This window comes from Geotrypetes seraphini, chromosome 11 (genome assembly GCF_902459505.1).
Source record: "Geotrypetes seraphini chromosome 11, aGeoSer1.1, whole genome shotgun sequence".
NCBI lineage: Eukaryota > Metazoa > Chordata > Amphibia > Gymnophiona > Dermophiidae > Geotrypetes > Geotrypetes seraphini.
In genome coordinates, this window is record NC_047094.1 from 126736371 (window position 1) to 126758120 (window position 21750).

Consider the following 21750-nt stretch of genomic DNA (forward strand, 5'->3'; position numbering starts at 1 on the left):
GCTTGTGTTCTTCCTGATTTGATTGCTTCCCCTCAGGTGGGATTTGTGCAGGGGCGTACTAGTGTGAAAAACATTAGATCCATATTGGCTTCCTTGGAATTTGTGGAGAGGACCCGGCTTCCTTCCCTATTGGTCAGCTTTGACGCGGAAAAAGCCTTTGACCGTGTTTCTTGGAACTTTTTATTTGCGGTCTTAACTCGGTATGGCATAACAGGGTTTTTTCAGGATGCGATTCGGGTGCTTTATCATTCACCTACAGCCTTCGTTTGGGTCAATGGCCATAGCTCTCCTCTGTTCCCCATCCGTCGTGGTACGCGTCAGGGCTGTCCCCTTTCTCCATTGCTCTTTGCTCTGTCGTTAGACCCCTTGATCCGTGATATTCAGCTTAATAGAGCTATTTCAGGCATTCGAATTGGTTCTTCCGAATTCAAGATCTCAGCTTTTGCGGATGATCTCTTGGTTCATATTTCAGATCCCATTGTATCTCTTTCCAATCTGATGGCCACTTTTCAGGAATATGGCGATTATTCTGGTTTTAAGCTTAATCTTGACAAATCTTTAGCGTTGGCCACGTCCTCGTCGTTACGGGACTCTTGGCCTGGGCCCTTCCCGCTTCAATGGGCTTCCTCTTCGTTTCGTTACTTAGGGATCTTGTTGACGCCTTGCACTTCGACGTTATATCGCGTCAACATTGATTCTTTGTTCTGTTCCTCGACTGCGTGTTTTGCTCGTTGGTCTCCTCTTCCACTGTCTTTATTAGGCAGGATCCATTTGTTTAACATGATCCTTTTTCCAAAATGGCTTTATACTTTGCAATTACTTCCTTTGTGGCTTCTGAAACGGGACATTACTAAATTGCATTCTATGCTTTCTAGATTCTGCTGGGGGGGTCGACGACCACGGGTGGCGTTGCGTTACCTGTTTGGCTCGTGGGGAAGCGGGGGACTGGGGTTACCGCAGTTCCGGTTATACAATGCGGCCTGTTTGTTGCGTTACCTGGGGGAGTGGCTTTCGGATCGCCAGGATTTTACTCCGAAACCTTATGAGAAGGATTTTTTTGCCCCTTGGCATATTTTGTCCTTGGTGCAGTCGCCTCGTTCTGCCTTACCGGTGCCATTTAGGGGAAGTGTGTTGTTACACTCTCTACGCATCATTTGGTCTTATGTATTGCATTCCTGGAAGGGTACTCCCTCGACTACCAGATACTTACCTATTCAGGGGAATCTGCAATTTAGCCCTGGTAGTGAGAATGCTTGTTTTCGTAAACTGGCATCTCGGGATTATACGCTGCTTGCTCATGTTCTCCAGGCTGATGGCTCTTTAAAATCTTGGGATGTTCTAGTCCGGTCTGGAATTTTTTCTGTGGGTGACTTTTTTGCGTTTCGGCAACTTCATCATTATATCCAATCTCTCCCCCGAGCCGCTTTGGCGTTTCCGATTGAGGATAGATTTGCGACACTACTGGATCCCTATTTGGAGACTGGGTTTACGGTTTCAGGTCTTTATAAAGATCTCCAGCGTTGGTTAGGTCCGGCTGATCGTGCTGCACTCCAAGCTCGCTGGTGTCAAGATTTGGGGATGGCTCAGGACGCTTTGGATCTCCCTTCCTTAATTTCCAGAATTCCAGGAGTGTCTGTTAATGCAGATCTCCGGGAGTGTCAATTTAGGGTGATTCATCGCGGCTATTTTACGAAAAGTCAGTTATATTATTCAGGTTATACGGATTCTCCGTTGTGTCCCAAGTGTCTCCAGCAACCCCACTCGTTTATTCATGCCTTTTGGTCCTATGTGAAAATTAAACTCTTCTGGAGACGGGTTTTATCTTATGTGGAGCGCATTTTTGGTAAAGCACTCCCCCTTTCTGCTGCTGGTCTCCTGCTGGATAAATATGAGGCCTTTTGTTTGTCTGATTCGGGTCAGCGGCAGTTTATGAGACGGGTGGGTGTCCTGGGGAAGAAGGTGATTCTGGCTGTTTGGATTGGAGATACCTTGCCCTCCTTTTGGGCTTGGAGGAATCGTTTGCATGCTCTGCTGCTGTTGGAGCGGAAGGATGCGTCTTTTAGCCTGCGAAGAAAACGCCAATTTCTGCGGATCTGGGATTCTTATCTTTTTTCATTAGCACCACGTGCTCGAAGTGACATCCTGAATTTATTGTAATTCTCTCTGGGCCCCGAGCTTGTTGTATTTTTGTGAGGGCACCAGGGCACCTTCTATTTCTTTTCCCCCCCCCTCCCCCCCCTTTTTTTTTTTTTTTTTTTTTTTTTTTTTCTCTCTTCTCAGTGTTGGAGTTTAACTTTTCTCGCTGGCAGTGGGTTATCTGAGTCCAAGCCTACTGCACTAGGGTTCTGCTATTTGTCAGATCAGGGGGTTTGGGGTGGGGGTGGGGTGGGAGGGGTGTTGAATCCGATCTCTTGTATCTGATTATTCTTTGTAATTGTGATTCGTGTTTGTTGGTTTGTGTTTTTGTATATTTTGATAATAAAAATTGATTCAACATAAAAAACCTCTAGTGCAGCTTCATAAAAGGTGGTGGTGGTGGTTGGGGGGGTAATTATTGTGGGTCAATATTCAGCGAGCAGCAATGTAGACAGCTGCCAGTTAAATTAGGCCCAGATATGCAGTGCTGGGCCATATCTAAGCATTGGTATTTAAAATCCAAGTCAGCGGCATTGCTCAATAGTTATGCAGGAAGGGTTAATATTCAGTGCCATACTCGCATACCTATATATTGTCACAAACCCGAGCCCAATGCCGGCCTTGTGTCAGGGAAGAGTCATAAAAAACATCCCCTGAAACTAGTCCGGGCTAATCACTGTGTCCCTGATAGGCAGGAACAAGACTAGGAAGCACAGGCTGTGTTCAGACCTGCTGCAGAACACAGCCTGGTGAAAATTGGCAGGGCCCCTTTAAATCCTCCATTTTGTGAGAAGCTGGCTAAACAGGGCAGAAGGCAGCCTCAGCTGAAGGAAGTTCAGCCCCTGAGTAGGGCTGGGCGTGGTACAGCAGCTTTGCACCATTTGGAGAGCTAGCTGACCAGGAGGAAGGGAGACAGAGGAGAAGCTCTCAGGTGGAAGGAGCCTCCAAGTCCCCCAGAGCCAAAGGACATTGAAATGCTGGACTCTGAACCAGAAGGAACAACCCTGGTAAAACCCAGATTATGAAGCAATGGATTGCAGTGCTTTACCAGAGGTGGGACTATTTGAGGAAATGGATATCAATTAGTTTGGAATTGCTTTTTGAGTTAAGTTTTGAATGTTTCCATTTCTGCTGGGCATAAGGATTTTCCTTGAGCCTGCTAGCTAAAGGAATGTATGCTAGCAAAGTGTTTGCTTGTATGAGAAGTTTTTTTTTTTGTTTGCCAAGATGGCTGCTGTGAAAAGAACTTCAGCAATTTCTTTTCATAAGGTGTGAATATCCTGAAAGCTGGGACAGGATTTGTCAAGCACCTTAGTGAAAGGTTGGCAGGTTATTTTGCTCTTGGTAACAAGGAGCCGATTTGGCCGATCTGCCAGCCTTCTGCCACTGCTTTTGAAAGGGCAGCGCTGCACATTGCAGTGTGACATAGCTTGTTTGCCAATTTACAAGGAAGACTTTTTGAGAGTCCAGGACTGCCAGAGACTCTATGATACCTGGGACATTGATACAAGAACTTTGGGAAAGTTATCCAGACCAGGCTGGTAATTAAAGTATTATTTTGTTCTTCATTATTATGACCAAGACCTTTTGAGTACATTTTCTTTTTATGCATTTTTGCTTGTCCAACTGAACCAATGTTCAGTTGGACAACAAATCTGATTTCTTTATTTCATAACTTACCTTGTGTGAGGCCATTCTGTTTTATTCACATAGGATAAGTTTATACACAACATGGTCTTCCTCCCTCTTGGGGAAGCACGCTGGGAGAATCTTTTAAGCGTGGGCCGGCTACCGCAAGCCGCGAGGGCCGGCCACGCTACAATATAAATGATCTCACTTGTGTAAAAATAACTAATAAGATTTATTTAACTCGTGACATGTGCTCAGAATTGTGTAGCCCAGCCAAAGATCACAGATCCATATAGCGAGACCCACCATCTGATCATTGCATATGTGACAAAGCAAAAACTAAACATAATAAACAAAATTTTTTTTAAAGCTGATGTAATTCCAATAATTTCATATATTAAAGGTGCGTTCACTTAGCTGAAGAGTTGTTGAGGGTCCCGACGTGGACTACGTTTCGAAATTCTTTTTCAAGGAACCCAACATTTATTATTGAAGAATTGTATAGAATGCAAATAGTGATGGTGAGTGTTATTCAAACCACCATTATAGTAATTGTCAATGTGCTTCTGAATAGTTCAACTTGTGGATCCAGGTGGCCGGTCTATCCGGTTTTAAATTCTAGGATTGTCATTTCTCCTTGGAGTAGCATCTGGATGTTGCTTGGTTTTGCAAAATATCTTTGGGTCTGGCTGCCCGTTAAGAATCCGTTCCTAATCTGGGACCTTAGTGTGGTGCTGTCTGGCTTTGCCAGGGCTCCTTTTGAACCTCTGAGGGATGCTCCTCTCTTGGATTTAATGTTCCAGACAGTTTCTCTTGTCGCCCTCACTTGGGTCCATAGGGTTTCTGACGGGCAAGCCTTGTTGTGTTGACACCCTGTGCTCCGAGATCCTGAACCTGGAGTTTCTCTGTGGACAGTAGGTTCCTTTTTGCCGAAGGTGGTTTCGGTTTCCATGTCCATCCGGTAATATGTGTGCTGGTTGTTCAGCTGATGGGTTCCAATCTTCAGGATCATCTGCCAGAGAGCTTGTATGTGCACAGAGTACTCCTGCATTATTGACAGGACTCTAATGAGTTTCATTTTCTGACCTCCTGTTTGGGATGGCTCATTTTATTATGTGAGGCTACGATCTCAGTGGATCTGTAGAGTCGTTTAGTCCATTTACATTCTTGCAGGGCAACTGTCCCTTTTAATGTTAATGTGCTTTCAGCCAGGAGTGTAGCTTCTTCGTGGGTGGAAGCTAGATCTGTTTCTCCTGAGGAGTTTGCAGGGTGGCGATGTGGTCTTCTCTTCACATGTTTGTCAAGTTCTGCAGAGTGGATATTGCTGCCAGACAGGACTCTGCCTTTGGTTCTTCAGTCTTAAGGGCCAGCACAGCAAGCCCACTTGAGCTTTTTGGGGGGACTGCTTTTGAACATACCTATGGTCTAGAATGTCTCACCTATTGCACTGGAAAAGGAGATTATGTACTTACCCTGGTGAGCTCTTTTCCAGGTGAGACATTCTAGACCCCCCACTCCCCACCCTTTCCTTGCTGTGCCTGTTTCAGATTCTGATTTCTGATTTCAGTCTCCTTTTGCTTATACAATCTGTTTCTTGGAGACCGGTCAACCCTTGGAGGTTAAGAAGAATTTGTACATACATATAACCTGTTGTGGGAGTACTCCTTTAACATGTTGCTAACTTCTACAACCTCACTGGAAAGGAAAAAGTTCCTCACCGGCTCTTGATCCCCCACCTGTCCTGCAAATGGTGCTCCACTAAATTCAGAACAACAAGAAAACTCAAGTTGTTCTGAATTTAGAGGAGCAGCATTTGTAGGACAGGAGAGGGATCAAGAGCCGGTGAGGAACTTTTCCCATTCCAGTGCGGTTGTAGAAGTTAGCAATGCACGGGGATCTGAGGCTCTCCCCTTAGTATTTAAAATATTTAAATACATTAAAAGGTTCTTGCAGAAAAAGTTCAATGAATTTGTGCTGAATATATAAAAACTTTTTGAGAAAGATATTGGACGTAGAATTAGATTTTTTTTTCTTTCTCATTCCTGTATATGGATTTTTTGATGAACCCAAATATTTACCCTTCTCCATTGAGAATATTGACCATTTAAATCTACTCTCTGTTTTCTGTCTTTCAACCAGTTCTTAATCCACACTAGAACATTGTATATATCACCCAAACACCACCAATGTACCAATGTGTATACTTACCTTCAAAGTGTGTGCTATCACATTTAGGTGGACCAGATGGTATACATCCCAGAGTGCTGACATAATTGAAAAATGAATTTGCAGAGCTATTGTTAGTAATTTGTAATTTTTCTCTAAAATCCAGCATAGTACTGGAAGGCTGGAGGGTGGTCAATGTAACACCGATTTTTTAAAAGGGTTCCAGAGATAATCTGGGAAATTATATCAGTGAGTTTGACATCGATGCTGGGCAAAATGGTAGAGACTGTTATAAAGAACAAAATGACAGAACATATACATAAGAATGGATTAATGAGAGAAAGCCAACATGGATTTAGTAAAGGCAGTGGCGTACCTAGGGTATGTGGCACCCGGGGCCCATCATTTTTTGACACCCTCCCCCATGTAAAAAAATATTTTTTGTAATAACCATGAAAAATAAATGGTCATAATAGAAACAGGCACTGAAAATTTTCTTTTATTGAACCTCATATATTTAACCATTAATCCAAACATAACATAAATTATGTCTGAATTGTCATGACATGAGAAGTACATATGGAGTAGTTGCAGGTGATGCTTGGGACAGTTCTGATTGTGTAGTTTGGTTTTATGTGTTTTTTGAATAGAAGGGTTTTTATTTCTTTTTTTAAGGTTTTGTAGTTTGTGGTTGAGGTCAATAGGTTGTAGAGTTGGGGGGTCGAGCGTTAGGAGGTTGTCGAACAGTTTTTTTTTTCTTTTGACGATTTTGGTTAGAGGGTGTGTAAATGGTGTGCGAGTTCTCCTAGTCTTGTTGAAGTGGATTTAATGATTTAGCTGAAGAAATTAGTTACCCCCCCTCCCATTCCACACACATTAATTCTCTTCCATTATAAAAAATACTGATAAGTTCCCAGAAAAAAAATGCATTAAAATAAAAAGTGAAAACAAAGGCCCCTACAGATGAGAACATAACATAAGAATAGCCTAACAGGGTCAGACCAATGGTCCATCATGCCCAGTAGCCCATTCTCATGGTAACCAATCCAGGTCACTAGCACCTGGTCAAAACCCAAAGTAGCAACATTCCATGCCACCGATCCAGGGCAAGCAGACACTTCCACCATGTCTTAATAACAAACTATGGACTTTTCCTCCAGGAATTTGTCCAAACCTTTCTTAAAATCAGCAATGCTATCTTCTTTTAATATAATTTCTGGCCACTTCATTTTTAAGCTTAGATCTTTCCTTCCAAACAGAGACCTTGCTAGATGTCAAATACAGAAAGAACAAGGTAACTTCACAAGGACTTAGCTGTGCAGGAAATGTGAATCTCCTCATACACCCACCAAATAGTGCAAAGGTCTGGTTTTTTCTTTCGATCACTACATAAAACCTGGTGAAGTTTTCCAGAAATCCAGTATCTGGGTTTTCATTCATCTGACCACATAAAAGACGCAACAAAATCCTTACTTGTGATCCGAGCCGGGCTTTCCCACATACTCGGAGACTGGCCAGGTTACACTACATAGCCTAATGCCACACAAGCAGCGCTGTTACAAACATATTTTGAAGGTCAATGCTAAGGTTAACAAAGTTTCCTTCCTTGGACCAGAAGGAGATACTGAAAAACCACTGGAAGAGATCCCAAAACAATTACCCAGGCACAACACCCAAAGACCCACTCAGTGTGTGAACCAGTTGAATGGAGTGGACTAACTGGGGGATGGAAATGGACCCGGAGTTTGCTCAGCAGAATTTCCCAGACCACCTCTTCCTCTCAACACATTGACACGCTGCCGCCACCATCACCACCATTAGGAACACCTCACCGGGTAGGCCAGCAATGCTTATAAACTTTATAAAACACATTATTATATTTTCTTATAAAGCACATATTTTAACTGAACTCTTCGACATCCTCAGCCTTGCCATTCACAAAAATAGAAGGAAGAAAAGTTCCTGTTTCCTGCTGTCTCATGTCCCCGGCCTATACAATATTTTTCTTCTGCAGACCCTTCAAAAGTCTGACCAAATCCTCTTTTCACTTGCATTATAAAGTACTGAGGATGCCATTTCTCTCCAATCCCAGGTCCTAAAGTCTAAGACAGTAGCGCAAACTAGTCCTGCCCGATTCAAGAAAAAAAACAAAAAATTTTCGATTCGATTCAGCCTATTGAATTGGTTTATCGATTCAACTTTCCTGCCCAATTGGGTGTTTGTTTGTTTTTTCAACATCCTGGTGGGTTTATTTTATAGCTTTTTCACCCCCCTTTGGCTTCTCCTAACCACACTGGCGCTGTGGTGTAAATAAAATAAAGAAACAAAAAGTTCCTCTCTGTTAAATCCTAGCTCACGTTTGCAGTCTAACACCAGCTCTGGCAGGATACACATTTCAAATCTGACATATTGTAATCACAAAACAGAAAATAAAATTAGTTTTTCTACCTTTTGTTGTCTGGTTATTTTTCAAATCTTGTTGGTCCAAAGCTCTGGTTGTCTTCTGATAATTTTGCTTGCCAGGGTCTCCTTCTTCCTACTTTCTGCATGCTAACCATCTATCTGTCATCTCTGTCCTCCCCGTTTCCCTTCCCTCCCCAGGAGGTCTGGCATCTATCCTTTTTTCGTCTCCTTCCACAGATCCATCTTTTCTTAACTACCCTTTCATCCAGCAACTCTCCCTCCTTCCCCACCACAGGGTCCACCATCTCTCCCTTTCTTTTCCCAACAACCCTCCTATCCAGTATCTCTATCCCCCCCTCCACACCATCCCTTGTGTCCAACTTCTCTCCCTTCCCTCTCTAAAAACCATGGTCCATCATCTCTCTCCCTCTTCTCTATTTTCAGACCCATTATTTCTTCCCACCCAAAGTCCGGCATATGCGCATCTCTTTGAACCCCCCATTCCCTCCGTGTATTTTTACACCAGGGTCCCCCTCCCTGAAGGCCTGTCCCCCCCCCCTTAAAGGTCTGCATCCCACCCCTTGAAGGCCTGCACCCCTCAAAGGCCTGTCCCCCCCTTGAAGGCCTGCCTTTCACTCCCCTTGAAGGCCTGTCCCTCCCTTAAAAACCTGCCTGCCTGTCCCCCACCCCCTTTGAAGGCCTGTCACCCCTTTGAAGGTCTGTCTGCCTGCCTCCCCTTTGAAGACCAGCCTGTCCCCCCCCTTGAAGGCATTCCTGCCTGCCTGTCACACCCCCTCCCCCTTGAAGGCCTGCCTGCCTGCCTGCCCGCCTGCCTGCCCCACCCCGAAGGACCGCTAGCCCTCCTGGCCTCCCTGCACCACCTATGAAGAACCCCGCAGCGATCCCTGCGCTGCTTCGGAGCTGCTTCCTCCGCCGCGGTCCCGCCCCTCCTCTGACGTCATAGGAAGGGCGGGACCGCGGCACAGGAAGCAGTGCCGAAGCAGCTCAGGGATCGCTGATATCGCGATTCCGCTGCCGGCTGCTTCTTGGTGGTGCAGGGAGGCCAGGTGAGTGAGCGGCCCTTCAGGGGTGGGGGGGACTGAACGGCAAAGCCGGGAGCACCCCCTCAGGGCTTGTCACCCGGGGCGGACCGCCCCCCCTTAGTACGCTACTGAGTAAAGGGAAATCTTGCCTCACCAATTTACTGCATTTCTGTGAAGGGATGAATGAACATGTGGATAAAAATAACCTGGTTGATATTATGTACAGTGGTGCCTCACACAACGAACTTAATTGGTTCCAGGAGCAAGTTTGTTATGCGAAAAGTTCGTTATGTGAAACGCGTTTTCCCATAACAATACATGTTAAAAAAAATAATTCGTTCTGCAGCATAAAATATGCTAAGATGACATAAAAAAAGATAAATTTGTCAAAATGGTGAAAATGGTGGTCTTGCTGAGGCCAAACTCTTTGACGAGGTCACCCTGTTTGACCCCACATTCACTCCTTCTAATTATTTCCCGTTTCATTTCAACAGAAATCACCTTCCTGCTTTTTTTAGAAGCCATGATATATAAAAAATATTGAGTTTATCTTAAAAGGACGACTGTGTACAGTGAAAGAGGGCAGTTAAGCGCAGTGACTAACGACTGCCTGCAGTGCCTGCGCGGAAGGATGCAATACATCGGCAGCTCGGGCGACTTCGTTGTGTGAAACGAAGTTCGTTGTGTGAAACGAAGTTCGTTGTGTGAAACGAAGTTCGTTGTGTGAAGTTCGTTGTGTGAAACGAAGTTCGTTGTGTGAATCAAGACATGAAGTTCGTTGTGTGCAGCGTTCGTTGTGCGAGGCGTTCGTTATGCGAGGCACCACTGTAATTGGATTTTCAAAAGACATTTGACAAATTAGAGACTTGTGGGATAGGGGATAATACAATATATATATCTTGTCACACAGCTATCCCCTGCTCTGACCGGCAGGCGGCTTAGCTGTGCCGAATTCTGACCTGTCGGCGTGGCTTTCCCAGGAGAGAGGAAGCCTTTTAAGGTAAAACAGATCTAGGCACCTGCCTAGTCTGTCAGGCCCCACTGAGATACTTTGCCAAAAAGGAGACATGATTCAGGTCTGTTCAAATTCACATACTTAGGCTTTATTGAACAAGGGGTCTGAATACTTTCAGCCACCCTCATGGAATGCAAAAATTAAGCATAAAACAAAAACAGCATAGAGCTGTCAGAATGGCTTAAAATTCAAGTATGGCATACAATTGCAGTTCCCTGGACTTTCTCTGCTTTAAAGATAGTCCTCTTCACAGGATTGAAATAAACAGAAATACCAAAACTTCCAAACAATGAAAGCAAACTGCATCACAAAGCAGATAAATGAAGTGGCAAACTTAAAAATAAAGTTCCAGGCTTTTCAGCTAACCTAGCTGGGTAACGTGTATAGTTTTCAGAGCAGACTCCTAGGCTTATTAGCATCAGCTGAGCTTCCCAGCCATGGAGCACAGCAGGGCATCAGATAAGCTGTTAGGTTTACAAAGGCTTTAACACAGAGGCTTCACACTATCATAGATACAATCCCTTTAGCAAACAACAATCTCCGGGCAGTCCCAGAGTGAGAGGTTTTCCTTCTCTCCCTAATCATGCCTGATGCCTGAGCTCTGGTTGCAGAGAGCCAGTACCCAAACGCAGCTTAGTGAGACAGATACTCGGCTTCCCTTCAGCTTATGGATTAACCTCCATTCCCTCTGGGTTATAGTCAGCTTCTGGAAACACTTCAGCAGTGTCCATTGTCTCCTCTTTTCCAGCAGCTGGGCTCAAGCTTGGGAAAGTCCTCTGCCATCTACATATCCTCACTATTGTGGGGTTGAGGAGGGAGACTTCTCTCCTCATCTGCCTGTTTGCACTGCTGCTGGTCGTGCCTTTGCCTTGGTTCCTCAGCTTCCCCTCCATTCCTGCTCTCCCCTCTGTGATTCAGGGCTCTGCTTTTACGTGTGTCATAGCCCCACCCCTCTCTCCTAGGAGCAGGGGGGTTGAGCAGGAAATCCCTAGGGAAATAACTCTGGTTTCTCCTGGCTGATAATGTGCATACCTTGCAGGACTAGGTCTCCATTTCTCAGTAAAAGTCCTATCAGGCTTTCTCATGAACTTCTTCTGATATGGCATTCACTGCTGTATATTCTTAGGTTTAAACCCTTCCTGCTCTACCTCACTGTCTGAGGGATAGTCAGCCAATTCCCTATCCTTACTTTTAACCTGGTCAGCTCTCCTGACCAGGGACCGTGCTCTGCTTTTATCCATTACAGGGACAAAGATGGCTACGGGTTTGTCACAATATAAATTTTTTTATCAATCTAGGCGTGAGCATTTACACCAGCTCTACAGTATTTGACCGTCCTTGTAACCCAGCATTTCCTTCCTCTCTTTCCCTCTCATAAGTCCAACATCTGTCTTTTATGCCCTTCTACCCCCTCCCCCAGTCTGACATCTCTCCCTCCCACCCACTTCTGTGTCTGAATCCATATCCCTTTCACCTTTCCCATTCTAATTCTCTTCCCACCCTCTGCTACTCTGAGTTGTTCATCTCTCCCTCTCCTCAGTTTGTCCTCTTCCACCATGTACATTTTTTCCTCTTCCCATATGGGCCTCCTCCACCAAGTCCATTTTCTCTCTCTCTCACCATTTCACACCCTCTACCATCTCACCCTGACCCCCTTTCACCATTTTTGCCATCTCTCCTTCTCCTGCCCATCCATCCATCCATCCCCAAGACCATTTCTCCCTCTCCTGTCCCTCCATCCTCCCCAAGTCCATCTCTCCCTATCTCCGCCTATTCCCATCTGACATGTCTCCCTGTCCCTCTTCTAGCCCCTCTGTCCTCTCCAGCCATCTTCCCTTCCATCTCCCAAATCTTTCATTTTTCCCTCCCTCCTTTACCCCTTCCCTGAGTCTATCTTTTCCTCCTTTCTTCACTTGAGTACAACATCTATCCCTTCTCCCACTCCCTTCCCCTAGTCCAATATCTCACTGTTTCTGCCTTCTACCCCTCCCCCAAATCTGACATGTTTCAGAAAGGGCCATCTTTCTAGGGCCCCCCAAGCAGCGGCTTACCTAGCATATGTGACACCCGAGGCCCATGAAAAACATGATTTTTTGTAATAATCCACACGTCACACAATAGGAGTGTACCTAGGAAAAAGCAGCATCTTACATCCTGCAGTGAGCAGTAGAACATCAATACACCCATCGTAAAACTAAACAAGCCAAACTAGTACAGATCGATCCTGCACAGTCAATGCTATTGGAAAATCATGTCTTTCATACAGATAGAACTCAGAAACACTCTAACCCAATACCTTCTGCTTAGGCCGGCCTCAACTCCCTTTTGACATCACTTCATGGTTGCGGGACCAGGATGTAAGACCAGAAGGGGACTGAGGCTGACACGAGCAGCAGGTGGAAGATGCTGCTCATGTCGACGAATGTTTCAAAAGGTACACGGGAGGCAGGGGGAGGTGCTCAACATTGAAGGGCAGTGTGTATGGCACTGTGGGGAAGAGCAGGGTGCACATGGTACAGCAATTCTGGGCACCACCGCCCTGGTCACCATCTTCTTTAGCTACACTACTGCACCATACATTGCTTTCCATCACTGCATTTCATGTCTCATTCCAGATGGACCTTGACACTGAGGTCTACCATGCCCAGAGAGCATACACAGACTGCTTTCATGCCAATGTCTTTTTTGGTGCAGACATTCACTCTCCAGGGGGAGATCCAGGCTATACTCAAATGAGAGCTTATGAGCTACCACCTGCAGTCTACAAAGGCACTAAAGGTGTCTGTGCCTACCTCAGCTGAGCCAGAGGATATGTTGAGGCATCAATTGAGGGCAAGGTCTAGTAGCACTGCTCGACATCAGGCATAGGGGCCAACATAGACTCATTTAACACATGTGTTGTCATTGGCAGAGGAATTATCTCATATGTCATAGCATTGACCCATATCTTGATGCACATCAATGCACAGTCAACTCTCCTCTTGTCAGATACTCCCTGATTCACATAGAAAGGAATATTTTGAGGATTCAGATATCTTCAACCCCTCAGATTAGGATGTACCAGACTATTCAGCAGAAGAATCCTGTGGTATACCCTCTGATTCTTCTCTTCCTCCTCAAAGACATAAATCTCTACCAGAAAACATAGCCTTTACTGGATTTGTATGACATATATGTCAAGCTCTTCCCATCAAAATGAAGAAAGAGAAAGAACCTTGTTCAGAGTTTTTTGACCTTTTTGACTATGAATTACCACCAAAGGGCTTTGCATAGGGTCATGAGAGATACTTTGCATTCCTTGTGCTGTTTACAATTATTTTCAATCAGATCCTTCTTCCACTTTCCAGTGATGTAATATGCAAAAGATGACTTCATCACGATTGACATATCTGTTTTAATTTCAGAATCATTGATGCAAAAATTTGCAAGCAAATTTCCATTTCTACGTCCAGGTAAGCATTCAAATAAAAGCATGGATGAGTATCAAAGATCACTGTACAAAGATATAGCATAAGGAAAACACTGCAGGCAGTCCCCGGACTATGAATGTCCAACTTTCGTCAAACTCATAATAGTAAATAGGGGTCCTGCTTCTCCCTTCCATGTCCCAACACATCCCTTTTCCTCTCTTCTATGTCCAAACACCCGCCTCTTTCTCTCCATCTATTCTATGTCCAAAGTTCATGCCTCCCTCCCACAGTGTTTAACCTATTTTGGCCAGCTTCTTCCTCTTCCTTCCTTCCAGCTCCTATACACATGCCCATGGCTGACCTGGAAGCCTTCCCTCTGACACAGAATGGAGGAAGGGAATGAGAAAGAGAGGAACTTTGGGACATGAGAGAGAGAGGGAGCACAAACTTCAGACAAAAGATGAAAGGAAGGAAGGAGGGAGGGGTATGAAGTTATATGGAGGGAAGCATGAACTTGGGACATAGGATGGAAGAATGGAGGGAGGGAGGGAAATAGATGCTGAGGTGGGGGAGGAAATTGAAAGGGAGAACTGAGTATGGGTGTCTGAGTGAGAGGGAAAGAGTGATGGTGCACATGGGGAAATGAAGAAAGAGGAGAATTGTTGGGCATAGGAAGGGAGAGAGAATTATTGGACATGGTGGTAGAAGAGGAATGAGATAGCGATGCATGGGAAAGAGAGAGATGAGAGAGAGAAATGTTGGACATGGTGATAGAGAAGGAACGGGATGGAGGGAAAGGGATGCAAGAGGGACCTCAAGGAGGTGAAGAAGGTGGGAAAAATATTAGGATCAGAATTTGGGAGGGAAAAAGAAAGCTTTCCACTAATCTATATTCAGAGGGAAAGCTTCAAGGTAGTTGTGGGCAGCATGTAGAAAATGCTGCCCTCGGCTTTGTGAAGAGAAACAAGGTTCAGTGCATGCTGGAGCCAGGTATGGAGCCATGCGGTGTGGAGGTACAGGGGAGCAGTGGAGGAGGAGAGAAAAGGCCTGGTGCTGGTGTAGAGGCATGGGAAGCAGTGTTGAAGATGAAAGGACTATTTCTTTAATGTTTTTATAGACTGTGTGCTGTACAAGATCTGAGTTACATACAAATTCAACTTAAGAACAGTTTTAAAAATGGAACTCTTTCTTAACCCGGGGACTGCCTGTACTGAGGTAGAGTGACTGAGCAGGCACTGCTACCATATGGCATCACTATGAAGCATTGTTGCATTATGACCTCTATTGCCTTATGATCCCAGTCCTTTATTCTAGAACCCCTCATGCTATGACATGTTTGTTGATTTGGAACTGATAATTCTTTGATTACAATTTAGATGATCATTTTGTTCATTGTTCAATATAAGGATTTCAATCCCAAACAATTTTAGAAAGGTTTTTGGGTTCTTTTTTAAAAAAGATTTTGCATATCCAGGGCTTAATTTCTGAGGGGATTGGGCCAGAATACATTTCCATACCTTCTTTTCAGACTCCAGAACAGAAGTGTTCTGCTCCACTTCCTACCTTCAAAGAAGTCTGGGGGAAGAGGAGAGAATGAGCCTAAAGTGTTGTAGAGAACTGTTACCCTGCAGTCTGATCCAGCTCCTACTACTATTATTTATCATTTCTATAGCGCTGAAAGACTTTTTTTTGCCCAGGCTCACCTACTCTTATCCCTGGATCCACAGTTCCACTTTCATTTTGTCTATAAATTATATTCTGTAGTAAAAAAAAATGTTTCAGGGGTTAATGAAGCTGCAAAATAAACAAACAATATTATTACAATAAAATCAAAATTAGAAAGATATTAAGCTGGGGGCGGAGCTTGGCTGCGCATGGAGATAGATGTGTGATGACTAAGCTCTCCCTTCCCTGTGCTTCAATATTATTTAACTGATTTTAAATCTCCTTCAATTTAGTTGAAAATTGTGTTACAACATTTTATTATGACATCAAGCTGGCAAACAAAACTGGAATCGGCTTTCACGGTGGCTGGTAGAGGGAGAAAGACTGAAACCTGACCCACCAACACCTTCAAAGACCCCCTGCCGAAGGATGTGTCAGATATTGTTGAGGTTGTTATGGCAGAGTTAAATAACATCAAGGATTTGCTCTGTGATACTAATACTAAAGTCACCAGTCTTTAAACGGAGGTGGCTAACATTTCTCAACAACTTACAGTCTGGTATTGCTATATCTCTATCTGACGTTTCTAGAAGTTACGACACATTCAGAGTCCCATTTTTATTTGGCAAGCAATACACTTGGGTAAATGGTGGAAAAATTTATTCTGAGACTTGCAGAATTTTTCACAAGGGTGACCCGGTCGACATTTAATATCTGGATTTTCAGAAGCATGACCGACTATTTCAAAAAATTGTGAGTCTTGGAATTGAGGGTGAAATACTCAAGTGGATTAAAAACTTGTTGGCGGATAAGAAACAGAGAGTGGGGGGTAAACACGCTCGAGAAATGGACCGTGACATGGCAAATGAGGTTTAACGTGGATAAGTGTAAGGTGATACATGTCGGTAACAAAAAACTTATACACGAATACAGGATGTCCAGTGCAGTACTCGGAGAGTCTCTCCAAAAAGAGACTTGGAAGTACTGGTAGACAAGTAAATAAAGTCGTCCACGCAATGTGCGGTGGCGGCGAAAATGGCGAACAGAATGCTAAGAATGATTAAGAAGGGGATCATAAACAGAATGGAGAAGATTATCATGCCGCTGTAACGGGCCATGGTACGCCCCACCTAGAATACTGCGTCCAGCACTGGTCGCCATACATGAAGAAGGACATAGTACTACTCGAAAGGGTCCAGAGAAGAGTGACTAAAATGGTTAAGGGGCTGGCGAAGTTGCCATACAGTGAGAGATTAGAGAAACTGGGCCTCTTCTCCATTGAAAAGAGGAGACTGAAGGGAATAGACTTAGTAGATAAAGACAGGTTGTTTACCCACTCCAAGGTAGAGGAACGAAAAGGGATAGATTCTGGATAAATGTAATGAAGCTCTTCACCCAGAGAGTGTTAGAAAACTGGAATGCTCTTCCGGAGGCTGTTATATGGGAAAACACCCTCCAGGGATTCAAGATAAAGTTGGACAAGTTCCTGCTGCACCAGAACATACACTAGGTAGAGCTAGTCTCAATTAGGGCACTGGTCTTTGACCTAAGGGCTGCCGCGGGAGCAGATTGCTGTGCACGATGGACCACTGGTCTGACCCAGCAGCGGCAACTCTTATGTTCTTATGTCTTTTTTATAATATGGTTGCTCTGCTGTTGCCCACAGACATCCAGATCCTTAATTTTGCCCTGTTCAAATAAGGGGGTGCTGTAAAGGTCTCAGCCCAACCAACCCACTTCTTAAGTTCCAAATGTTATTTTGCCACTGTATCTGATGATTGTTATCTCATGTCATTTAGTGCTAATTTACAGAAATGAAAGTCCACATTTTGAAATTGTTTCAGATCATGTCATTCTCTTCTTGGTTGGGCTGAGAACATTTCAACACCCCCTCATAGTTTGGAGGTTTTAGTTTGTAAAATGGATGTTCATGCTTAATTAATTAATTTATTCATTCCATTTTCTATACCGTTCTCCTAGGGGAGTTCAGAACGGTTTACATGCATTTATTCGGGTACTCAAGTAGTTTTCCCTGTCTGTCCTGGCAGGCTCCCAATCTATCTAATGTACCTGGGGCAATGGAGGGATTAAGTGACTTGTCCAGGGTCACAAGGAGCAGTAACCACTGCACCACACTCTCGCGTACACTTAGCTATCCATTTAGAACAAACTATATGTCAGCAGATCCTGTTCTAAAATATATGAAAAATGGATATTTATAACTGAGGTACAGACTTGGACATCCATATTATGAAGTAGATATTCTTTCTCAAATTCTGGTCTTTACTACTTTTTCTTTCTTGTATCTGCATCGTTGAAGTTTGTTCATGGAGAGGGATATGTAGTTAGTCCATATTTCCTTCTTCATCTGCAATGGGCCTAGCAGATATTAGGCTGATTAGGGAGCTTATCCTGAGGACCCTCTTTGTAGCAGACTCTATCTCATCAGAGCACCCATTTCTCTAGGAATTAAAAATGTCATTAATGTTTATAGAAAACTAAAATATTTCCTTTATTTTCTAAACCAGGCACAAAACTAACGTTCAATCTGAAGTTTCCAGCTGGACAGAATGAAGGTGAGCCTTAGTTTTTCTTCATTGTGAACCGCCTAGAAGTCGCAAGATTGTGGCGGTATATAAGAATAAAGTTATTATTATTATTATATAGACTTCCATCTAAGCATTATTGTTGTTTATTTGTACACCATGAGGCCGATATTCAGTTCTATATGGCCAGCAGGAAATGGCTCCTAGCTAGCTATATAGCACATAGCCAATATTTGGCTCGCTGGATTGGCCAATGACTAGCTATACTGTATGGCATAGCCAGTCACCGGCAATATTTGGAGATTTACCAGCTAAGTTCATTAATTTTTTATATGAAACTTTTATCACATACATTCAAAAAATGCATGAACAGTAATATGAAATAAGAAACATGAAAGGATGTAAATAAAGATAAAAAGAAAAAGGAAATATTAATAATCATTATACGTACTTTAGCCCACAGTTGGAGAGTCAAGATTATACAAAAATAAAGGGAAAAAATATAGCCTTTATAAAGAGTTGCACAATGGTTTAGAACATCTGGTTAAGGTTTAGAAACTATTGGACTTCCTTAGGAATCAGCTCCAGAAACAAATATGAATTAGACTGAAAAATTACAAAACAACATGAAGGAAATTACAAAATAAATGTCCCAGGTAGAGCCAAAACCCTTGATCTCAAAACTGTAAAGCTGCTGCTAACTTGAGTCACTCATAACAAGTCAGGAAGAATTATCGAGACGTTCAAGTATCTTACGGGCCGCATCGAGGCGGAGGAAGATATCTTCTTTTTCAAGGGTCCCATGACAACAAGAGGGCATCCGTTGAAAATCAGGGGCGGGAAACTACGAGGTGACACCAGGAAATTCTTTTTCACTGAAAGAGTGGTTGATCGCTGGAATAGTCTTCCGCTACAGGTGATTGAGGCCAGCAACATGCCTGATTTTAAGACCATATGGGATCGGCACATGGGATCTATTCACAGGGCAAAGGTAGGGGAGGGACATTAAGGTGGGCAGACTAGATGGGCCGTGGGCCCTTATCTGCCGTCTATTTCTATGTTTCTATGTTTCTATTTTATTTGAGCCAAAAAATACCCCTCCAAAAAACATCTGATTCATATGCCTAAAGTATTATTTTAACACCATATTACAGTTACGCTCCAACACAAAAGTGACCACAAGAGTTGTCTTCCCTGATATTAGTTCCATAGATGACTGAAGAAACTCAGTTAAATTCATATGGAAGCATGCAAGCTCAGGTTCTGAGAATGAGTCTCAAAATCTGCATTGCATTTAGAAAATTGAGAAGACCTAATAGGACCTCTCCAGGCTCTAAAATGTTGCTCATATTAATTTCATTGTTACCTCTGCTGATAATTCAACACTGAGGTTCTTCCAGAAAGCAGCTTCCCTGCGCCGATGGCCACAATAGAAGCTCCCCAAATAGCTACCTTATCCAATCCACTTAGTGTGGAAATAGAAGCAGGAGTCTCTCCAGCAGAGACAGCTAAATCAGAGGCAAACACCTCCCCTTGCACCATGCTTCCTGATGCCGTTGCATTTCCAGACAACAGTGTTGGCAGACAAATCTCTGGGCTTAACAAAACCCTTTCCAAGCTAAGCGCTATGGATCTGCCCAAAGTTCCAGCCGAAGTGCCTGGTTGTTTGAGGTGGGGAATGGAAGCCCAAATCGGAGGGTATGTTTGAGTCTTTCCTTTGCAGTTCTCTGTTGTAGTTAGTGCTGTTGGAGAGAATAGCCATCCTCTTGCTCTCTTCTAAAAGTCACCATATCTTTACTCTCTCAAGTTTGAGACACCTTCATCTGGTTTCTCCTCAGAGGCTTGTCTGATATGAGTGGCCCTATAGCATAGTCCTCCAAGTCAAAGAAACACACAAGCCTATCTACCACCTTATGGTGGTATCCCTTAGGATGGGAAAGAGTGGTCTTTTTTTTTGCTGTTAAGACCTATCCAGCCAAGAATAAAACAGAAATTCAGTGCCAATTGCCAGATTTGGCGCCAACATTGAATTTCTGGATTAGTCGCAGACCACATAAGATCACTAGGCTGAATACTGAAGTGTATATGAAGAGCTCCTTTTTCAAAGCTGCACTACTGACTAGCAGCATGCTGAATGGGCCTCTTTGCATTCACCGTGCTGCAAATCTAATCTAATCTTCTATTTGTGCGTCACTCATGCATATACAGCTCAAGGCGACTGTAAAGAGAGGTAAAGGGGATAGAAAGAGGAGGGAGAGAGAGGAGGTGATAGGTAGGAGGGAGAGGAAGGGGAGAGACGAAGAAGGGAAAGGGAGAGAAGAGAGGGTAAAGGAGATTAAGTATCGAACAGATGGGTTTTCAGTTTTCAGTTTACTTAAGAAGATGATGTGGCAAGGTTCAGTTCTGATCCCTTCTGTAAGGCCATTCTAAGTTTTGATTCCTAGGAAGGTAAGCATGGAGTGGAAAACTCATTTATAGTGAAGATTTTTAGTGCATTGGAGATTTAGTAGCATCCGCTTGAGGGTTAGTGCAGCTGTGTAAAAGGAGCATATAGTAAATAATGTACAGTGGTACCTTGGATTACGAGCATAATCCGTTCCAGGAGCATGCTCGTAATCCAAAATGCTCGTTTATCAAAGCGAGTTTCCCCATAGGAAATAATGGAAACTCGCTGCTCTATTCCCCCCCCCACGAGAACCAGCATTGCTCCCCCCGAAGACCCCCATGCGTTCCAGCACCCTCCCCCCTGAGATCCGGCACCCTGCCCCCGTGATTGGGCACTCCCCCAGCCGCGATTGGGCACCCCCCCCAGCCGCTTCTTACTGTCATCTGGGCATGGGCACCGGAACCGGCATGTCCTGAGCGTTGGTGCCGGTGCCTGAAGATCAGCCTCCTCTTCTTGCTGGGCCTTGAGCATCTGCGCATGCTCAAGGCCTGCGAATTCAAGCTCTCTCTGAGATTCTCGGAGATCTCAGAGATTCTCAGAGATCTCGGAGAGAATATGAACTCGCAGGCCTTGAACATGCGCAGATGCTCAAGGCCTAAGAAGAAGAGGAGTCCGATCTTCGGGCACCGGCACCAACGCACAGGTCATGCCGGTGCCGATGCCCAAGCCCAATGACAGTAAGAAGCAGCAGGGGGGGTACCCAATCACAGCGGGAGGGCGCAGTGGGGGGGTGCCGGATCACGGGGGGGAGGGTGCCGGATCGTGGGGAGAGGATGCTGGATCGCGGGGGGCATCGCTCACAAATCGAGCACACTTGGTTTCTGAGGCGCCGATTTTGCAAATGTTTTGCTCGTCATTTTATAAATACAAATAATACAGAGCAAGGATCAACAAAACCCCTGTCTCCCCTCTACTATCAAGAAAACTGAATAAGCCAAATAATTACAGAATGCTACACAGAAATATCATGCTAACAGAATACCGTAGTCACACATGACAGGAGCAGTGTTAGGGAGTACAACTAGGGCAACTGCCCCCTGGTCAGAGAGAGCCCTAAGCCAGCTAGAAGTTAAAGAATCGCTGCGTGGGCTTTGCAGTCCCCAGTTATGTCTAACAGCAGCTTTAGCAGGATGCATATTTCAAATCGGATATACTTCTAATCACAAAATAGAAATAAAATTTTTTTCTACCTTTTGTCATCTCTGATTTCTGCTTTCATCTTCTTTTCACTCTCTTCCTTCCAGCGTCTGCACTTTCTGTCTCTTCAGTCCAGCATCTGCCCCTTCCATCC

The 21750-nt window shown here is 44.2% G+C and overlaps 1 protein-coding gene across 1 annotated transcript in view; it reads left to right on the top strand.

The window, feature by feature from the left end:
* LOC117368880 overlaps positions 1-21750 on the top strand; it is a 499867-nt gene that overhangs the window by 428802 nt on the left and 49315 nt on the right. The window contains exons 52-53 of the mRNA XM_033962624.1: positions 13797-13844; positions 17996-18043. Of these exons, the coding sequence (XP_033818515.1) occupies positions 13797-13844; positions 17996-18043 (96 nt within the window). The remainder of the gene's footprint in view (positions 1-13796; positions 13845-17995; positions 18044-21750) is intronic.